The 19,600-nt window shown below is 40.2% G+C and overlaps 2 protein-coding genes across 4 annotated transcripts in view; one reads left to right on the top strand and one right to left on the bottom strand.

The window, feature by feature from the left end:
* The first annotated feature begins 276 nt into the window (after nucleotides 1-276).
* On the top strand, nucleotides 277-3,180 carry SEC61G (SEC61 translocon subunit gamma). Of its 2 annotated transcripts, XM_041425232.1 has the most exons (4): nucleotides 277-412; nucleotides 1,083-1,182; nucleotides 2,143-2,245; nucleotides 3,075-3,180. In XM_041425232.1, exons 2-4 carry the CDS (start codon nucleotides 1,089-1,091, stop codon nucleotides 3,082-3,084), a joined length of 207 nt encoding a protein of 68 aa, XP_041281166.1. In that variant the 5' UTR covers nucleotides 277-412; nucleotides 1,083-1,088; the 3' UTR covers nucleotides 3,085-3,180. The 2 variants fall into 2 exon arrangements, with proteins under 2 accessions (XP_041281166.1, XP_041281165.1); XM_041425231.1 differs by lacking the exon at nucleotides 277-412 and having other exon boundaries at nucleotides 1,064-1,182.
* A 188-nt stretch (nucleotides 3,181-3,368) lies between these two features.
* TPK1 (thiamin pyrophosphokinase 1) overlaps nucleotides 3,369-19,600 on the bottom strand; it is a 304,971-nt gene continuing 288,739 nt past the window's right edge. For both annotated transcript variants that reach the window (XM_041425230.1, XM_041425229.1), the window contains one exon: nucleotides 3,369-4,762. In XM_041425230.1, coding sequence (XP_041281164.1) covers nucleotides 4,644-4,762 — 119 coding nt within the window. In that variant the 3' untranslated portion in view covers nucleotides 3,369-4,643. The remainder of the gene's footprint in view (nucleotides 4,763-19,600) is intronic.

The following is a 19,600-nucleotide window of genomic DNA, read 5'->3' on the forward strand; positions in this document are numbered from 1 at the left end:
TCTAATCACCCTTTCTATGAGGAAATTCCTCCTAATGTCCAACTTAAACCTCCCGTGGCACAGCTTAAGACTACGTCCTCTCATCCTTGTCCCTGTTTGCTTGGGGCAACAGTGGCACCTTCTCCCCTTTATTTCCCGCTAGGACGCCCTGGGATCCCAAGGCTCCAAGGGCACGGGAAGAGGCGCTGCCAGAAGCCGCAGAGGCGCCGCCGGGACGGACCGGCCCTCACGGCCGTGCCCGCCCCCGCCGGCCAGGTGGGAGGAGCGACAGGCCCCGGAAACCGGAAGGGAAAAAAAAATCCAAGTGCAATCCCGCCCTCAAAACCCTTCAATTTCCCCCCCAAACCCGCCCCATCCGCTGTGGTGACGTCACGCGCTCCGCCGCTCAGTGCGACGTGTCCCTCGGCCGGCGGTGAGGGCGGCTCGGGGGGTCCGGGTGTTCCCCGGCCCTGGGAGAGAGACGGGATTGGGATGGGGCCAGGGATGGGGGATTGCCGGGACTGCGGCAGTCAGGGAGACCTCGGCCGGGGAGAGGGGGAAGGGGACGCGAGAGGGGCCGGCATCACACCGGGAGGCTCCCACCAGGGGATCCGTATGGATTAGTGGGAGCAGATCCCTCCGGTGGGTGTCCTGCGTGCGGTGGCAATGCCGGCACACGCCTGCTGTGAGAATAAGGCTCGGCCACAGCGATCTCCCTCCGTGCCCGGCAGCTTTTGGCGTGGGGGTCTCCTCAAACCGGCGACTTTTGTCTATTTAGACGCCTTTGGCGGTGTTCTCAGAAATACGGCGTAGGACGTGAGCTGAAAGCCCAACTGTGATGGGGCTGTTTCCCTCTTTGGGCTGAAAGGCACAGTTTTCCATATTTTTTTCTTTTGGAGTCAGAAATAGGCCCTCATGTTTATTTACTGAAACAGTGTCTTCGTTTCCTGCAAAGTGGAAGTATCTTAGGTGGGAATGTAACACTTTAGGTTATCTAAAACCTTTAACAAATTTTGTAGGTTACTGTTACTAATGTAATTTAAAAATTCTGGTTTTCAGTATATATGTGGAACCATCAATACTAAATGTATATGTCTTTGCAGGCAATCATGGATCAGGTAATGCAATTTGTGGAACCCAGCCGTCAGTTTGTAAAAGATTCCATACGACTGGTTAAAAGATGCACCAAGCCTGACAGGAAAGGTAAAGCACACAATTAACCAGAACACAATCCTTATTTTGTCCTTGTATCTTAGCATGTGTCTTTCCATACGTCACTTCTGATGATTTGTTTGCTGTGGATGTTTCTCAGCTGCCAATATGAGATTTAAACTTGAGCTTTAGGTGTCTAAATCTCTGTGTGTTTAAGGTTCTGGCTATAATAAACACTTGTATGTAGGTGTGTGAGTGGTACTAAAACTCACTTTAGGAGAGAGGTTAAGTAGCTGAAATTCAGTGCTCCACAGTTGTCAGTCATTGCCTGACTGGGACAGGAACAATTTTGTCTCTGGTAGTATGGAAGAGGAGGTTTTGGACTAGAGAGGCTCTGGAGAGAAGTGGTAACTAAAACCAGAATGCAACTGGTCCTCTGAAAGTTACAGTGCTTTATTCACATGCCCAGAGTGAACAGGTCTGTGACTTAAGTTTGCTATTGAGATCCATAAGGAACTTCATTCCTTGTCAGACTGGCAGGTTTCTGAGGGGCTGTTGGCCTTCTTTGTCAGCTTCATAGTTGCTGTCCTAAAGTAATTGAAAATATCCCAAGTATTCAATTTTTGTGGGGTCTTATAGTGCTGTCCTCCTGTGACAGACATAAATACAGATTTTCTGGTTTTTGATGCTGTATTAGAGATTACTTTCAGGGTTTGTAGGGATGTAAAGGAAACATAATGGGATAAGTGTTCTGTGAATTGTCATTGTGGGTATTTTTGATTCTGCTTATTTAAAAAAGATTGAGATCAGCCATACTTTGTGGAAATCTGCATCTTCTCTCTGAAAATCTCATCTGTCTTCTATAAAAGTGGATTTGTTTCTCAGCATCTTTGCAGATTTTGACATGTTTCCAGTATTAACATGGCTCTGTAAAAAGAGATCTCTCCTTTGGTCTCTGCAGTGCGCGTACATGAAAACATCCTAACAAAATTTTTTTTTGTTATTTTGCAGAGTTCCAGAAGATTGCCATGGCAACAGCAATAGGCTTTGCGATAATGGGATTTATTGGTTTCTTTGTCAAATTGATCCATATCCCAATCAACAATATAATTGTGTAAGTGAACATGGCCTTCAGTTTCACTAAATTTTTACCTGTTCAGTTTTAAACAGAGGACATGAGTGAGCCCCATGGGACCCATGTTGTTTTAGTCTGTGCATTTCACACGTTAGTGTAACGTGACAAATATTACTTGATTCAAAGGACTTAATGAACAATATTAATGAATTTGATGTTAATTCTGCATGCTGCAAAGTATTAGATCCATAGTTCTCACGTTTTTTTTCTGAGTATTCTGCTTCAAAACTGAATGTTGCATATTTTGATTTCCAGTTCCTTAGTGTATGTTTGACCACAGAACATTTACCTTATTTGGATCTTAAATGCTCTTACTCTTTCCAGTTTATAGTTTGGGTATTCAAAGTAAATGGATGGATGGTAAGGTAAAGAAAACTGAGTGGGTATGCTGTAGGATGACAGGGCACAGAACAAAGTTGGTCTTGTTTCATTTACTGAGTGCTAGATACATTTGAAACATGTTTTATGTGTAACTGCATCCTGTAAAATCCCTTTTGGAACGAATGAAAAATTTGAACTTCAGGTTGACTGGCATCAGGGTACTGACATACTAACAGTACCATATTCTCCAAAGCTAATGTGATCCCCTCTCCAGCACTGGGAGAGGTTAAAGACCATTCTGTGTCCACACTATGTGACTTCTTTATACCTGTAAGAGTGGTCATCTAGGCAAGGAGTGTTTGAAAATGGGAGATAAGCTGTAATGGTTGTCTTAACACGGCAGTGGTGGGAGGTTAAGTAAGACTTTAGGTGGGATCACTTGATCACACTTCATTAGTTGAAACTAATTACTTTGTTCTCTCAACAGAGGTGGCTGAATGTTCATCATGAAGAAGACAGTTGTGACACCTGCTGCAATGATTTCACAGCTTTAATTTGTTTGATATAAAACAAGCTCAGTTTGCGTTTTCAAACATTCTTGTCATCTTATTACTTTTTTAAAGTGTGTGTGATCATACCTGTCTGCCGGCTTACTTTGGTTTTTTTCTTTCAGTAATAGTAGTTGTGTGCTGTACTTGTTTTGTTACTTCTTTTAACCATAGCAGAATCATTCAGGTGGGAAGGAAGCTTGGAAGATCTCTAGTCCAATGTCCTGCTTGAAGCTAGGTCAGTGTTGCATTCTAATGTGGTTGCCTAAGGTTTTCTCCAGGCAAATACAGAAAGCTTCCATGGGGGACAGCTGTATGACCTCTCTTCAGGAGCTGTTTACAAAGGAACAGCATTGTTCTAGCAAAAGCAGACTGCAAGAAAACAGCCTTTCTGTATTCTTTCAAGTGGTGTAAAAGTGTATGGGAATTCCTGTCACTCATTTCTGGAATCACCATAATTATCACTAATTCCTTTCTGCATTTGGAAGTCATGCTAGGTTATAGGAAAAAAATCTCATGTCAAACAAAGAAATTGCATTGCCAGTCCTTATTCTGATGGCATAATTAACAAACCCAAACATAACTGATTGCTGAGATATATACCATTTGAGGGTAATTTAGTTCTCAGAGACACTGAGCTGTCCTTCAGCAAATCCACAACTTGCTCACACTGCTGGATAGCATATATACCAATTTTGGCTCCTGTTCTGTACATATAATTGTATTGGCCCCTGTATGTTGACCTGGAAGTTTACATTATTTTAAATTATTGCATATTTTGGTTTTAAGAACTAAGCCTGCAAAAACTATGATAGGTATGTTCTTCTTCCTCAGATTGAGATTAAGATATTTAATTCACTTCAAAAATCTTACTGTAAGCATTTGGTATTTGCAGAAGGTACAATGGTACTTCTGTTGCAGGACTTAAAAAGCACTTCATACTGGGACATCTGATACTGGTATTACAGCAAAACTGAATCTTCTTCAGTACACTAACTTGCTTCCTAAGTAGAAAAGTTCAATTATTATCCTTGAGAAATCTTCACCAGCACCTACATATGTTGCAAACCAGGACAGAAAAACGAGATTAGTTAATCTTGGTGCTATCATCTTGTCATACAGTTATACTATGTGCAACTTGGTACTGTAATTCCTTTTGGCAGGACAGGAAAAATAGCTTAGTATTGGAATAAAATACTTTGTAAAAGTAGCCTGAACTAACCACATCAGCAGCAGCAGTTTCTTTACATTCATTTTGGTTTGTGGTTGTACTGAGTAACTGCTCATGCATCTTCTGATTAAGTAGTGTGACTTACCAGAATGAAGTACTCTATTACTGCAAGTAATTTTGATTCAATCTCAAGTGACTTTTATTCCAGACTTGTTTTTCATTCAATACACAAAATCAGTGCCTGCTTATACCTTGCAGCAGCTTTACTGTCTTAATTCAGTGAAATTTTGTAGTAATTTGAGTTGTATCAGATCAGAAAAGGCAGCTGTAGCTGTTCTTATGTCTTGATAGCCATTGTCCACAGCAAAGGTTTGTCTGTCTCGATAGTCACAATCCCGGAGTTGTCATAGGTGTTGGAAGTACTGACGAGTGTTCCAAACTTCAGCACCTGGTTAGCTGTGAAAAGTAAGGGAGAGACTGAGTGGTTCTCTAAAGCAATAAAAGGACATCAGTGCATTTGATTTGAAAGATCACTACTCCCACAAAGAACAAAAAAATAGCTGAATAAATTTAACCTGGATAAACATTACCTAGTTAGAAGGCTTGTATAAGATTTTTCAATGACCTGAAGAGGCAGTACATTAATCCCTAAAATTAACAGTTTGAGTTGACAGCAGGTTATTACAAAAGTAGTGTGTTGAATAATCCTCAGAGTTTCACATCTGGAAATTTGTATTTCATCAGAATCAGTTCAAGTTACTAGTGCTAGAAAAGGTATGTAAGGTAAAACAGAGAATCTTACTGTAGTTCCAAACTTTTGCTTTAGCTCAGCAACAAGCCTAGAAGCTTTTAAAACATGAACAGTTCTAGAACAGAGGCCAGCAGTTAAAAGTAATACTATTTAACAACTTTGAATTAAGGGTCTTGCATATTTTCTTCTATTGCATGTGAAGTAGGTGTTTGTGTACATTAGAAACCAAGTGGCATTACTCGTAACAAATAGCAAACCATGCAGTTTATAAGTTCTGCCTTTCATTTCTTCCCTTTCTGAGATAGCACTGTTTGCATGTTGCAGACCTATCAACTTCCTCAAAGGCACTCTAGAACTACGCAGTTCAGTGGTAGTCCTTGCTCACAGAAAGGTTCAGAGTAAGAGCTCTAATACTAACCTTTACTTTAGCTTGTAAAACAAGCCAAATGACTGCTCTTTCCCACTGGCAGCTCAGAAAAAACATTTCCATGGAGGATACAACAGCTGCAGCTGGGGAGGATTGTTCTGGAAGATCAAGTCTGTGTAACCTATCAGAATTGCCAAATCATGCATTGCTACCAAAGTAAAAATCCTCTGGATTTGCTATTAAGTGACCTAATACAAAGGAAGATCTACCTGTGGTCAAAAGAGTCCAAAACAACTTAGTAAGCTCTATTTAGTGATTTGCACAGGAGACACATTTTCCAGTGTTGGATATGAATGCTGGCTATAGTAAACTTGGGTGTAGTGCATTACTGCAATGCATGCACTGTCTGCCCCTTGCTGGAAGCTGCACAGGAGGAACTGATCTTGCCAGGCTCTACTGCTTTAAAAGGAAGGACATTTGAACAAAAGCCAGGACATGTAGTTCAGTGTCTCTTCTGCCAAATCTGTGCTTGCTCTACTTATTCCTGCTCCTACGCTTGTTACTAGCTTGAAGTGAATTGAAAAGGAGGTTTCAGCTGCTAGCTGAATTTGTTGGCATGAGAGTAACACCCAAATTTCATACTGGAAATGGAGGAGTCCTGCCATTTCAAGTTCAGGGGCTAGAAGCATAACTGCAATGCAGTGCAGAAATCCAGCAAAGAGAAAAGGAAAAAAAAAAACAAACAAACCAGTACTACTGTACTATATCAGTTGTGTACCTAAAATAAAGGTGCTCGATTCTGTCAGGATGCTTCTGGACACACAACAGTACTAGGCAGGCTCCTAGACAAATGCCAGGATGGATGAGTTTGGTGTTTGCCTTTGGAAGACACAGCAGAGGCCACAGCGGCTGGGTTTTGTCAGAAAACACACATTTCCTCACTTGCAGGTAAATAAGTCTTACAATTTAATGCTGAGGTAACACATGGGTAGAGTTCCCTGAGTAAAAATACTCCCAAAATATTGTATTAAGTGCTGTGGTCAAGCTATGAGTGTTTCCAGTCAGTTTTAAGTAGGAAAGAAGCTTAAATACTTTAAAATATTTGCTGATACACAAATTACCTTCCTTTGGTTACTCTATACTGAAACTTGAAGGGGGTGGGGAGGAAGAACTTTTTTTGATGAACTGCTGTATGAACCCAGTCATTTAGTATAATTTATTGATTCTTGCTCAAGACTCAGAATAATACTTAATGTTTCACAGGTTTGCATATAAAATAATGGCTCTGCAGAAGGCAAGAATTAACAACAACATGGCAGCTTAATGAAACAAAATCTAAAGCTGTATTTCTAAGTGCATAAAATCAAGTGAAAATGAGAGCCTTTTTTTTCCCTTTCAATAGAAAATTCTAGCCCACTAGATGGAGCCTTTTATCTTTATCAGGTTTTCTGCTGGGCAAGGATCATAGTGTGAAACAGTGAAGTGAAAAAAATGCAAAAACTGTGAAACAGTACTGCTGATTCACGTGGCTCAAATGGACCAATTCCAAGCACTTGGTTTCACAACTAGCCAACATTTCAACTAACATAATTAAAAAATGCATGTTTTCCATTCAATAAATGAACAGTAATTAATGTAAAAACCTAGGTTTGAGCCGGTAAAGGAAATAAGAGGATGTGCAAACCTACTGCTGTTAGGCAAACTTCATGCTGTGTCATGCATTCTGATGGAAGTTTACAAGGTCAAAGAAGCAGTAAGTTTTATCAGTTCACACCTGATCCATTCCCTTTTTTAAAAATTAATTTCAGTTTTATTTGTTAAGTCCTACCAAGGACTTATGTCTTGGGGAAAAACCCCAACCTATTACAACACTCATTTTCACCACTGAGATTACTTTTCAATATACAGATTCAGAAGAAAACCACCTCTTTACTTTCTACTATTTAGTAAATAGTTTTGCTATAATTGGGTACAAAATCTAATTTTAACAAAGGATTCTACACTGATTAAAAAAAAAAAATCCAAACCTCAAAAACCCTGGAAATTCTATAATTTTCTAATTAAAAGAAATCTTATTTTGGATCATTGAAAACTTTCTTTTTGACCAATAGTAGTCTCTTTAAAGACTTGATTTGGATAAACCCATAAGTGATTAACTGAAATACTCCCCAGCATTAGAAGTCTTGTTTAGGGCTTTGGTTCCAATCCAAATGTGTTTACTGATAATGGATTGTTGATGAGAAAAATACCCAGCTCCTCCACTGCAGCTATACCATTTTTTCATTACTCTTCATTTACCAAGTTAGCAAGGACTTCCAATACTAAAAGCAAATGCTGTTCCTGCCTTTTTTTGGAGGGGGAGAAAAAAACCCCACCAATATCCCACCCACCCCCCATCCCTCCTCCCCAACAAAATCTTTCAAGAGACAGACAGTTTTTTATGGTGTGCCTTATGTTCTTACCAGTAACAAATTTCTGTCTGATGGATTGCAGCATACTATTTATTCAGACCTAAACATGGGCATGGAGAGGACTGACTTTGATGGGGTAGCAGAGGAATGTTTCTCTAGCAGTTTTTGTTTTGTTTAGATGGTGTTTGAATCTGCCAGGGTTTCAGAATGTTGAACATAATTTAAGAGAAGAAAACTGAGGGTATGTAGGTGAACTTCTCAAAGGAGCATAATCACAAAGGTCATTACTTCTTAGACGTCTGCTTTGCTGACCAAATTACATGACAGAAGAGATCTCTGTAACCACAAGACTGGCAATTTCCACTATTTTATTGCTCTTACTTTGATAATTTTTAAAAAAGTATACAAATCCTAGGATGCTATATGAAAAATGTTAATCTCGGAGGTAAAATTTTGAAAATTCATGAATCTTATGGATGCAAGAACAACATTTGGAAATGTTAATAGAATGCACCCTATAGGTAATTAAGTTACAGAAATAATAAAAAACCCCACAAACATAAAAAATTATTTTAAAATCTCATTTATCCTTCTACCATAATAGGGAGTTATTTTGGAGTGGCTGGTACATAAGCCTTGCTTGTAATCCTTGTGCTGCTGGCTTTCAGCCTGGAAACTGAGAAATAGTGTGACCTAGTTATAACTAGATTGGAGGTCATCATGTCAAGTGCTGCAAAAATACTCTCAACTTCAGGTAATTCCTCTTAATGATTGTATTCATGATCTAGTAGACTTATAAACACAATTTCTATGGTCCATTGTACTATTTAGGACACTTAAAGTTCAGTCCAGAGAAGACAGTTATCTATCTAAAAAAATAGATCAATCAAGGTTTCATGTACATCTTGGAAGCTGCACTTAAGTAGTGCTTGAGGGAGGCAGAGAAAAACTTGATCCTAAACTTGTTCAGAGAAAAAACTTTATGCTAAATTTGTCATATATGGCAAAACCAAATCGTGTCAGGGTCTCACTACTGTTACCACAGTAGCAGTATGGCTAAGGACCAAAGACTAAGCATGTCCCACATAGACACTGTGATACTTATGCTATGCTGCCTTTTCTCAACTGTGTCTCAATTACTTCCTGAAATATGTAAAGTCACACCTTGCTGGTTTCCACCACTAAAAGTAGAAACTAGGGAAGAAATACAAGCAGATTGCACTGCCGGCTTGGATGTGGGGAATATTAAAATAATTAATTATTAATTAAAAGCTGTATTACAGTGAATGTAATCCTCTTCCCCCTAGGCAAATGCTGCATCAAAATGATATAAAATTAAGATCAATAAGCTGAAACACAAGCTAAAGTGAAATATTGAATCACCATTTGGTATCCTATTGCAGTTTATCTGGAGAGGATTTCCCTGAAGTTCTGTTAGGAGCAAAAATCTGCATTTAAATGGAGATACATTAGTAATGCATGAGCTAGTACTTTACAGGTCACCCTGTGCCTGCAGAACAGCAGCATTAATTTTGCTATTTACAAATAAAACTCCCAAGTAGATTGTAGACTGCTCTTCCTTTCATTCCTCCTAGGTTTACACTTGTGGTTAGGCTGACTTCACTGGAGTTAATCTTGATTTACACTGATGGATACAATGGAAAAATTGGGTGCTTGATCTCTGTGCAGTGGGAACTGCAAAACTAGAAGTTGCAAATAACAGTAATTTACAACAAAACATGAACTATTTTCAATACTGATACAACAGAAGTACCATAAAGGCTTGCTGAGTCTGCTGGGAGGGGCTGACTAGCCTGGTAATCAGATATCCTCAGGGCCAAGGGGAGTTTAGAATAAGCAGAAATTGCATTTGGCATTTTTTAATAACTATTGTAATTTTGGATACCTGGTTTTGTGGCACAGAACAAAGGTTTTATAATCTCAATGCATTCATACAAGCAGACTTACGAAAGCATTGAGAGGATATGGGAGAAAGAGGGGCCAGCAGGCAGGGCCAGGTGCTTTTCCACTGGTTCAGGCACTGGCAAAGACTCTTGGCCAGGGCTCTGCAGCACAGGCTGACTGGCCTCACACTGGGGGGAATTTAGGAGGTTGAAACAAAAGCTTCACTATTTCATTTAAAAAGAGAAAAAAAAATATTAACAGAACCGTGCCTTCTACCCTGGATAGAAACCACCCATGTAGAGACAGCCTTCAGAAATGCAAATGAATGTCAGAAGTTTTCAAATTTATTTCCAGCACACTTTTCTTTTTCCACATATTTTTTTCCAGCTTTGTAATAATGGTGGTACTGCAAGAATAGCTCAAAGTCTTCCTGTCACATCACCTGCTTGGTGGCAATTTAAAATGATTAGCTGATAAAAATGACGCTAAGAAAGACTGCTTCCTACACTAAGGTCTCTGCTGCTACCCCTGCTTCACCAAGATCAACAAGAGTCATTAACTGTCATTAACTGTTCTACAGCTATTAGAAGCATTTCAGCACTACCAACAAAATGTTCTTCTGTGTTTGTTCAAAATCACATTAGCATCTGAATTAAAGGGGCCTGGGAAATTAGACAAGGAAAATCTACATGCTGTTTTCAGTAGTGCTTTTCTGGTCTAGATGTTATGATAAAGTTGTAACAGGAGTGTTACCATAACGTAAGTCAGAGAAATAGCTGTCTGGAAGACTGTTTCACTAAGCTAAAGGCAAAGCCAGGCTACAAAGTAATTTTTAGAATTGAGTTTAGCCAGTAAGAAGTAGGGTGTTTACTTAATTTTTGATGCTTTCCACTAAGTTTGTATGTTTCTCAAACTGCTAACAACTCTGAGGTGCTGTACAGGTGACAGGTACTATTAATAATAGTGTTAGAACACTGAAGAAACAGCTGCACAAATAAAATGTAGCTTCAGTTTGACAGTAGCTGCTGTAGAGATTTTGCATATAAGCTAGACAAAATAACTTGTTGCTATTTTGGTCTGTCTCTACTTCATGTTGTGAGATAAAGAACACTATTCTCATGAGAAAAAGGGCAGAGTAATACTGAGATGCATCAGCTAATGAATTGTCTTACTGCTAACTTGTCCATAAGACACCTCATAGCACACATCATCCTATTACACTGTCATCTTTAGAGGCATTATTTAGTCACACAAAGCTGAGAATGGCAATCTGGTGCAACACTGAAACCTGAGATTAGCTAAAAACAATGCTGTTCTGTCACAGCATTTAGGTCTGAAGCTCTGGTTTGACATGACAGCAAAGGACCTAAAAATACTTGCTATTATGAAAGCTGCTACACTGTCAAGTTGATTTGATGCATGTAGCAGTGAAATCTACTGAATTTGTTAGAGAAAGGTATCCAAATGATCCTAGCAGTTGACCGCAGACAGTGCCGCAGAAAGGAGTGATATTCCCTCTACATTCCTCATGACTGGGCTGTTGGAGACAGGGAAGAGAGATGGGAAGAGGAAGGAGAGGGAATAATCCTCACCCAAATCTCATGTCTAGGTGACTATATCTATCTACTCAGGCTTTGAACACATAGGACCAGAAAAGTGTTTCAGCACAACCAGATCCAGGACTGAGCACGATCAACAATTCACCTCTAGCTACAGTAGTTTTCCAGTGCTTGATATGAAAATTAAAAAAACCCCTCTCTCACAAACCCCTATATATCTTTCAACAGGTTTTAACGTGTGATATTAGTTAACCAGAACACAATGTTAATTATTTTTCTCTTCTATTCTTTGGACTCCTGTTAAATCCTGTCACATTTAGATAACTGTATTTGCAAGTAGAAACAGTAAAAGAGGAATTTAAAAAACAAGTTTTTCAGCTTCTGTGTGCATACCATTGTTCCCATCATTTGCAAAAATGTAGAGACATAATGATTATTTCTGTATCAATCAAACTGGGCCTGTAGGTGAAATACTGGTATATGGATATTTGCTCAGTAAATACCTATACATGTTGGGAAAAGTGGGGATCTCATTCAATCACTCCATGGAGAAGAACAGCATTTGCAATGCCATAAATATTTCACAACAGTCTTGGCAACCTGCTTATATCGCCTACCACTGTGTAAGATAAGTCCCCAGCAAGTCTCCCAAGAATTTAGCACTTCTCTGCTTTCTCTGATGGGGATATGATTTTCCTAAGGGAATTGATCTAAAGCTAGATCCTAGCCAGCCCTGAAAAACAAATTTAAGCAGGCTGTCTTCTTATTGCTGCTGCCAGCACTAGCTCAGCATCATATCCAGAATCCTGTTCTGCTGCATACATTGCTCCATCCCTGGGCTTCAGTGCCAAAATTAAATTAAGTATGATTTGACAAAGCTCTGTAAAGTTTCAGTCCTTAACTCCTACATGCAAAGTTACAATGGCAAAGATCAAAATAGACCTTCTGAATTCTGGGAGGGTGTGTTGGGTTTGTGTGGCCAGGTTTTGGTAGCAGAAGGCTACAGTGGTGACTCCTCAGTGAGAAGCTGCTGGAAGCTTCCCCCGTGTCCAACAGGGCCAACCTCAGCCAGCTCCAGAACAGATGCACTGCTGGCCAAGGCTAAGCCAACCAGAAATTATGGTAACACCTCTGTATCAATGGATTTCAGACAGGTTAAAAAAAGTTATTGCACACAGATATAATTGTGGTTGGAGAGGAATGAGAATGTGTGAGAGGAAGAACTTCAAAGACAGCAAGGTCAGTAAAGAATGAGAGGGAGAAGGTACTTCAGGAGGTATCTGAGATTCCCCTGCAGGCCACGGTGCAGACCATGGTGAGGCAGCTGTACCCCTGCAGCTCATGGATATACAGAGATCCATCTGCAGCCTGTGGATGAGTCCCATGCCAGAGCAGGTAGATGATGAAAATAGGCTGTGAACCTGGGGTAAGCCCATGCTGGAACAGGTTCCTGGCGGGGATCAGTGGACCCACGGAGAGGGGAGCCCATGCTGGAGCAGGTTTCCTGGTAAGGCTTGTGACTCCTCTGTGGGGGACCCACGCTGGAGCAGCATGTCCTTGAAGGACTGCAACCTGTGGACAGGGACCCATGCTAGGGCAGTTTGTGAGGAACTGTAGCCTGTGGGATGGACTCCTGGAGAAGTTCATAGAGGATTGTCTCTGTGGGAAGAACCCCAGAGAAGGACTTCTCTGCCAGAGCAGTGGCAGAAACAAGTTGTGATGAACCAACCATAACCAACCATTCCCTGTCTCCCTGTGCTGCTAGTAGGGATGAGGCAGAGCCCGAGAAGGAGGGAGGGGTGGGGGGGAAACAGTGTTTTTGCAATTTATTTCTCAATATCCTGCTCTGATTTTTTTAGTAATTTAAACTAAATTAATATCCCCAAGTTCAGTCTGTTTGCCCATGACAGTAATCAGTGAGTTTTATCTCCTGGTCCTTATTTAATTTGATGAACCTTTTACTATATTTTCTCTCCCCTGTCCAGTTTTGGATGGGAGTAAGAGAAAGGCCCTAGTAGGCACTTGGCATCCAGCCAGGGTCAACCCACCACAGAGGGGTCCAACACATTGCATATTTAAACCCTTCCCCTGCCAAGTCCAGCTCCCACCAGAACTGACCTAGTTCACATCTGCTCCATTCAGATTCCTGGGTGGCCCCCAGGAGCCCCACACTCTCTTGACCACCAAGAGTTACTTGCTCCAAGACCTCAGTCAAGCTGCCAGACCAGAGAGACTATTGAACTGTGCCAGAATGGTGGATCTGGTGCTCAAAGAGCTCCTCTGACAACAAGGAAGCAAACAGCTGCCTTCACCTCTAAGCAATGGTCAAGGTGCAAAAAAAGACACATGCCTTGCCACACTGAATCCCAGGACAGCTGTTTGCATTATGGCTTGCTCAGGGCAAGAGCATCACCAGGCTTGAAAGCAAGCTACAGCCACTCTGAGCTGCTAGCACAAATAACAAACTTCAATCAAATTAAATCCCTGACAAACAATTTTATTATGCAAGCTTTAACAGCGAATGGCACCATTTCCTAGCAGAGTTTTATGTAAATATGGTATTATATTTACACAAAAAATGAAGAGAACGAAATGGAATATTCATCCTTATGCACAAAAGGCACCCTTAATAAAGCAGCTGTGCTTTTGTCTAAAATATTTCTCTGGAAGGGGGTAATTATTATTTAAAAAAACCCACAATGATCTGCTCCTGACAGCTCACAAGGTACATGTTCATCTACTTGCTCTCCCTGACAGCTGATCTATTCTAGGCACACATAACTAACTAATAAAGACTATTATACTTCTGATAGAAAAGTAATTCCATTTATCTTTACCCTTCCTAGCAGCACTGCTTCCTTTCAGTGTTGGGGAGGGACGCTGTATGAGGTTTCTAAAATGTGGTTATTTTCACCCCTACTATTGCTGTGCATTACTTAGAATTTTAGATTTCTCTGCTTTCTTGAGAAAAAACAATTTGACACAGATAGCATCACCCTGAGGACGAAGCGAAAGCAATTATTTCTGTTACAAAATGTCCTCCTGGATCAGCATGTGAACAACTAAGCTTTTTGATTTTTCATTTTTATTACTTTGCCTTTCTGTTAACAAATAATTAATATGATTACTAGCACCCTATGTACCTCTAATGGCTATATGATTTCAATTACAAAGCCATTACTGCTGCTTATTAATTCTATTCCATTTATCTTCAAACTAGCATCTTAAACTCACAACATTTGTTGACATTCAAGGAACTGCAGCTCCTCTAAACTTGCTCACCAGAGTCCAGCACCGTTTATGTGTTGCAACCCTTGAGACAGAACATGAGATTCAACAGGAGACTGCAAGGTACACTGTTTATAGTTCAGAGGCACTCAATTGGATTAGATGGCTTTCCATGTCCTCCAAAAAATAAAGGATTGCTTTTGAAACAGTGCTGCCCATTGCATCTTTCAATCTCCCTTCTTTCTAAGCTTTAAAGTCAGCTTTTCAGACAAAAAAACCCTAAAAGCCAACAAAAATGTAACTTATGACACAGCACAGCCTATTTTAGCTAGCATTACCCACTTCTTCCACTTCATCCATCATTAGAGCCCATTGCTTCAGGAAGGCCATGGGAGGGGTATCTGCCATGTATATGAATTAGTAATTGGTTCATTTAATGTTCCTGGTTGTTTGCTTTTACAGTGGTTTTTTTAAGTGGATGCAAAATTAAGATTTGTTATTGATGCTGCTGAATACAAACAGCACCTATATAAGGTTTGTCCCAAAATGAAAAAAAGATATTTGTCATTAGAGGCAAGTCCTAAGTCATTGACTGTCACAAACTTCATTCAAGTGGAAAACTTGCCACTGAGAATCTGTTAGCTGGCTGTGCACTCTTGAAAAGTATCTGATTGATTTCCAGTAATGATTTCCAATATGAGCAGTGCTCTTCATATTGGTGTGCTTCCTCCTCCTGACCTGAAAAGCCTTTCTAGCCCTGCCCCTCACCCTCTTCTACCCTCTGCAAACTGGCTCAGCTACCCATCCCTTACATTCAGAAACATGCCATGCTTTTCCAGGCCCTCTGCAAGGATTCAGTGGCTTGGAGGATCTTTTCTTTGGCTTCTTCTTCTCTAGAGAGGAGTGCCTCAACAGGGCTGTAGCAAGCTGTCTGCCCAGGTGGAGAGGAAGGAAATACTTCTGCATTAATCACGCAGCGCTATGTCAGGCACTGCCCAGGCCCGGTGGTGTAAGCCCTTCGACCTAAAACGCAGAGGCCAAATGCACTACTAAATTAATGTAGTGCTACATGGTGCAAGTCAAAGACATTTAAGTTTTAAGAGTGCAATTGATTATATGTAGCTCAACTTTCAAACACACTGGTCAAGATGGATTGCAACAGTCATGCCATGGCACAGTGATGCATGCCAGCACGCTCTCAGTTTTACTGTACAGAGGACTTGACATTGGCTTTTAACTTACCAATAAACTACCCTAACACACTGCAAGAATTGGAAAGGAAAAGGAACTACAAATCCAACAGTCACATGTAAAATAAAAGACTACGCCAACTACAGTACAGCTTGTCTGCTGCCAACAGCACTTGGTGTTAAAAGAACATGATGGCTGCAATTGCCAAGAAAGGAAATATGTCCTCAAACAGCCTATTTTTTTAGGCTCACAGAGCTTCCATAAGGTAAATCTTTCTTTAGCCTAGAATGTTCCTTATCTTACATGAAATTGCTGTCATCTTGAAACATTTGTAATTCCTCATTAATTATCAGGTTGTGGGGCATGCTGTAGGAGAAACATTCCTATCAACATCTAAGAAAACTACATTTCTGAATTATATTTTGAACTCAGAATTGAAGCGGTGAGACACTGGAACAGGTTGCCTATAGAAGTTGTAGACGCCCCATCTCTGGAAATATTTAAGGGCAGGTTGGATGGTGTTTTGAGCAACCTGCTCTAGTGGGAGGTGTCCCCTGCCCACAGCAGCGGGGTTCAAACTAGACAAGCTTTAAGGTCTCTTCCAAACAAAACTGTTTTATGATTCTATGAAATATGATTGTATCTTATTTGACATTGTTTTTCCCATCCTGGTCATTTGTTGTACTCAATATTTTCCACTCTTTTTTTTGTTTGTTTTGTTTTGTTTTGTTTTGTTTGTTTGTTTTTTGGTTGGTTGGTTGGTTGTCCCCATCATATTTTCTGGAAAAATCCCTTGCCCAGGATTTCTCTCCTGGGAAGCTGAGAAGCCTCAGAGAAAAAGGAAAACAATATTATCTCATTTGCTTCTCCTGTGTTTTGCTGCTTTGGAATCCGGTTTGGAGATTGTTTATCCAACATGTGAATTGTTTTTATTTTTTGGCCAATTAAGGGCCAGCTGTGTCAGACTCTGGAAGAGAGAGTCTTCTGTCTGTATCCTTTCTGTATTCTTTATTATAGTTTAGTATAGCATAATATAATATAATATAATAATAAATTAGCCTTCTAAGAACATGGAGTCAGATTCATCACCTTCCTCCCTTCGACAGGGGTCCCAGAAAATACCACAGTTGGGTTTTTTTGTTTGTTTTGTAGTCACTTCACAAAAAAGTATGATACATAGCAGAATTTCATTGACATAAACTATTTCACTGATTGTTTAAAGTCACTAGATGTGAAATTCTTTTTTATTTTGCAGATATGGAAAATTTTGCTGAAAGCAAAATTATCTCAGAGGAAAAGCAAACTTTAAATTACTATTACAGATTTCTTTTAGTTCTAGAAACAATGCTAGCAGCTTAAATTCCTCTTAAACTGACATCTTCCTTAAAAGTATTGAAAAGGATAAAAAAATAGCACTTTTTTGCTGTACTATTCTAAACAACCTACAACACCCAGAAAACATCCCATCTCTGATGTCTATGTGATTACAAAGTAAACAGAAATGCCTAAGAACATAGTGACATATCTGAAGATTAATCCTCAGATATTCCAACCAGATGAGACACTTTATAATTAGCCAAATGCAGAAGTCTCAAAGCAAGTGAGCTCTACAGCTCTATTCCACCTCTTGGAAGATGTGAATGTAGGCACATATTCTTCTTAATATCACAGTTTTAGAAGAATATTGTTACATATCACTACAAGACATCCAGTGATGAGGAAGAAGTTGCAACTCTGAGATAAGCCTCAGAACGTAGATGTATCATGCAAGCTTTGAACCCAAAATCAAGCCTGATGATCTCTGACCAGATACATGTACTTCATAATTTAAGGCATGGCCACCTATCAAAAGGTGTGTCTGTTCCAGAAGAGGCAGCACTGCTCTTCTAGAAACAGGCAGGTTTGTTTCAAGACCATCAAAATAAAATCTCATGCATGCCCACTACAAGGCAGCCTTCATGAGAGCAAGGGAAGGACTTCACTGTGAAGCCCAGAATCAGGAAGAAAGTCTGATAAGAGCTTAGAGCTTACTGGAGGGTGGGTTTAGAAAACACCAAGTTAAGCACCAACATTTCCAGGAAGACCTGGAGAACCTTGCAAGTTCTGTACAGAACTGATATTGATGAGCCTTGCAGCACTGAGGTAAGGACACGGCAAGAGGTTTGTCAAGTCACGTGCAAGAGTGGACCCTGGATGATACAGATTTTGAAGGGCTCATTTAGAGCTACTCAAGCACAAAAGAGATCAATAATGTATCATGTTTAAAATCTGTGAGCAAAAATGTAGTTATACTACTTCTAATATCATTGCCAGCCAGGGAGATAAATCTGTGCTGCTCTGAAAGGGTATTCATAAATAGCCATAGCACTCTCCAGCAAAGCACAGGACCTTTAAGGAAGGCCAGAATACTGCAAGAAGCTCTTACTCAATTATACCTGAAGTCAGTCAGCCATGAAGGATGCCTTACACAAGTCTCACATGAAAACTATACTGGAAATGGACTTTGAAAACAATGCTTCAGAACAGAAAAGTCCCTCAAATCTATCATTTTGGGAGAGGGAAGGAAAACTACCAAAGATTTAACAGTAGAAAAAACATGCCTTGGAAAGCTTGCCTTGCTGTAGCTGTCTAAATTCACCAAGTGCAGCTTTCTTAGCCTAACCTCTGCTGCCCACAGGTGAACACTCCTATTAAGAAGTTTTGTTCCCTCTCTTGAATCACGGACTTCAGAAGTCAGGGAATGCTGAACGCAACACTGTAATTTGTAGAACACAGAATAGACAATATCAGTGATGCACTGTAATGAGCCATTTCCCCCCTCCCTGCTGTGATTAATGGTGTGGACAGGAGCTCTGCTGGTGGAGCTCACACACGATTCTGGCCCTGGAGGCATGGACTATATAGAGCACTCTGTGTATGCTTGCATGAGAGATTGGCAGGCAGAGGCAGCTCTGGGAGCCTTTGTTATTGTCCAGTTTTCTCTTTCCTGAGCTCCTCCAGCTTGCACAATCTGTGTAGCCTCTGGGAAGGCAGCTTTAGAATTGGCTTACTTGATGGAAAAATTTGATGCATACGATGCAAAGTAATGTGACAGTGATTGACAGCTAGGGGAGAAGAGGAGGGGAAAATTGAGTTAAGTTGGATATTGTGTGAAGAAGCAGAAGGGAGAAGGAAAAAAAAGAGAATTCCTCATTACAACAGAATGTGTACAGTGGGGGAGATAAGAGTTGCTGGGCTTTATAATAACAATCATTATTAAAGTCAGTTAAGTTGACACAAGGTTATGATGACATAAATAGTACCCCAGTGATTACTGGATGTTTTTTTTTCAAAACTTAATCTTCCCCAAACAGAAAATAATTAATAAGTATAGGAGGCTGACCATGTGCTCCCCTTCACATCTGTGAACAGACCATGTAATGTGAATAGAAACCCCAGGGCCTGGTCCTATCTGCACTTTCACTGATACACTGTGCTCCTCATGTATACATTTAAGGTGAGTCAGAACTTGTCTGCCAGCTTCTCATTTCCTTCTCCCTTACACTGTGAAGTCAGTTGAAATTTTCAGTGAATGATGCAATTACATTGCCAGGTACCAATGCTTTAGTGCTTTTTGAGTTTGGGTCTGAAAACAGAAGAAAAGGTTGCAATTGATTCCATTAGCATGCTAGGTTCTTTTTTGGTGGTTTTTTTTTTTTTTTTTTTATTGAAACAAAAGTTAAAACTCAGAGAAACTTCCTTCCATTAGAAAAATGAACTCAAAATGTAGAGTCTCTCACTTTTTTGCTTTAGGAGAGGTACATGGCCAAAAGATATCCTATCTTAGTTTATATCTTAGTTTATCTTCAGCAGACTATTAGGTTCTGGACCACTGGCGTGGAA

This window comes from Onychostruthus taczanowskii, unplaced genomic scaffold (assembly GCF_017590055.1).
Source record: "Onychostruthus taczanowskii isolate IOZ18803 unplaced genomic scaffold, ASM1759005v1 scaffold88, whole genome shotgun sequence".
NCBI lineage: Eukaryota > Metazoa > Chordata > Aves > Passeriformes > Passeridae > Onychostruthus > Onychostruthus taczanowskii.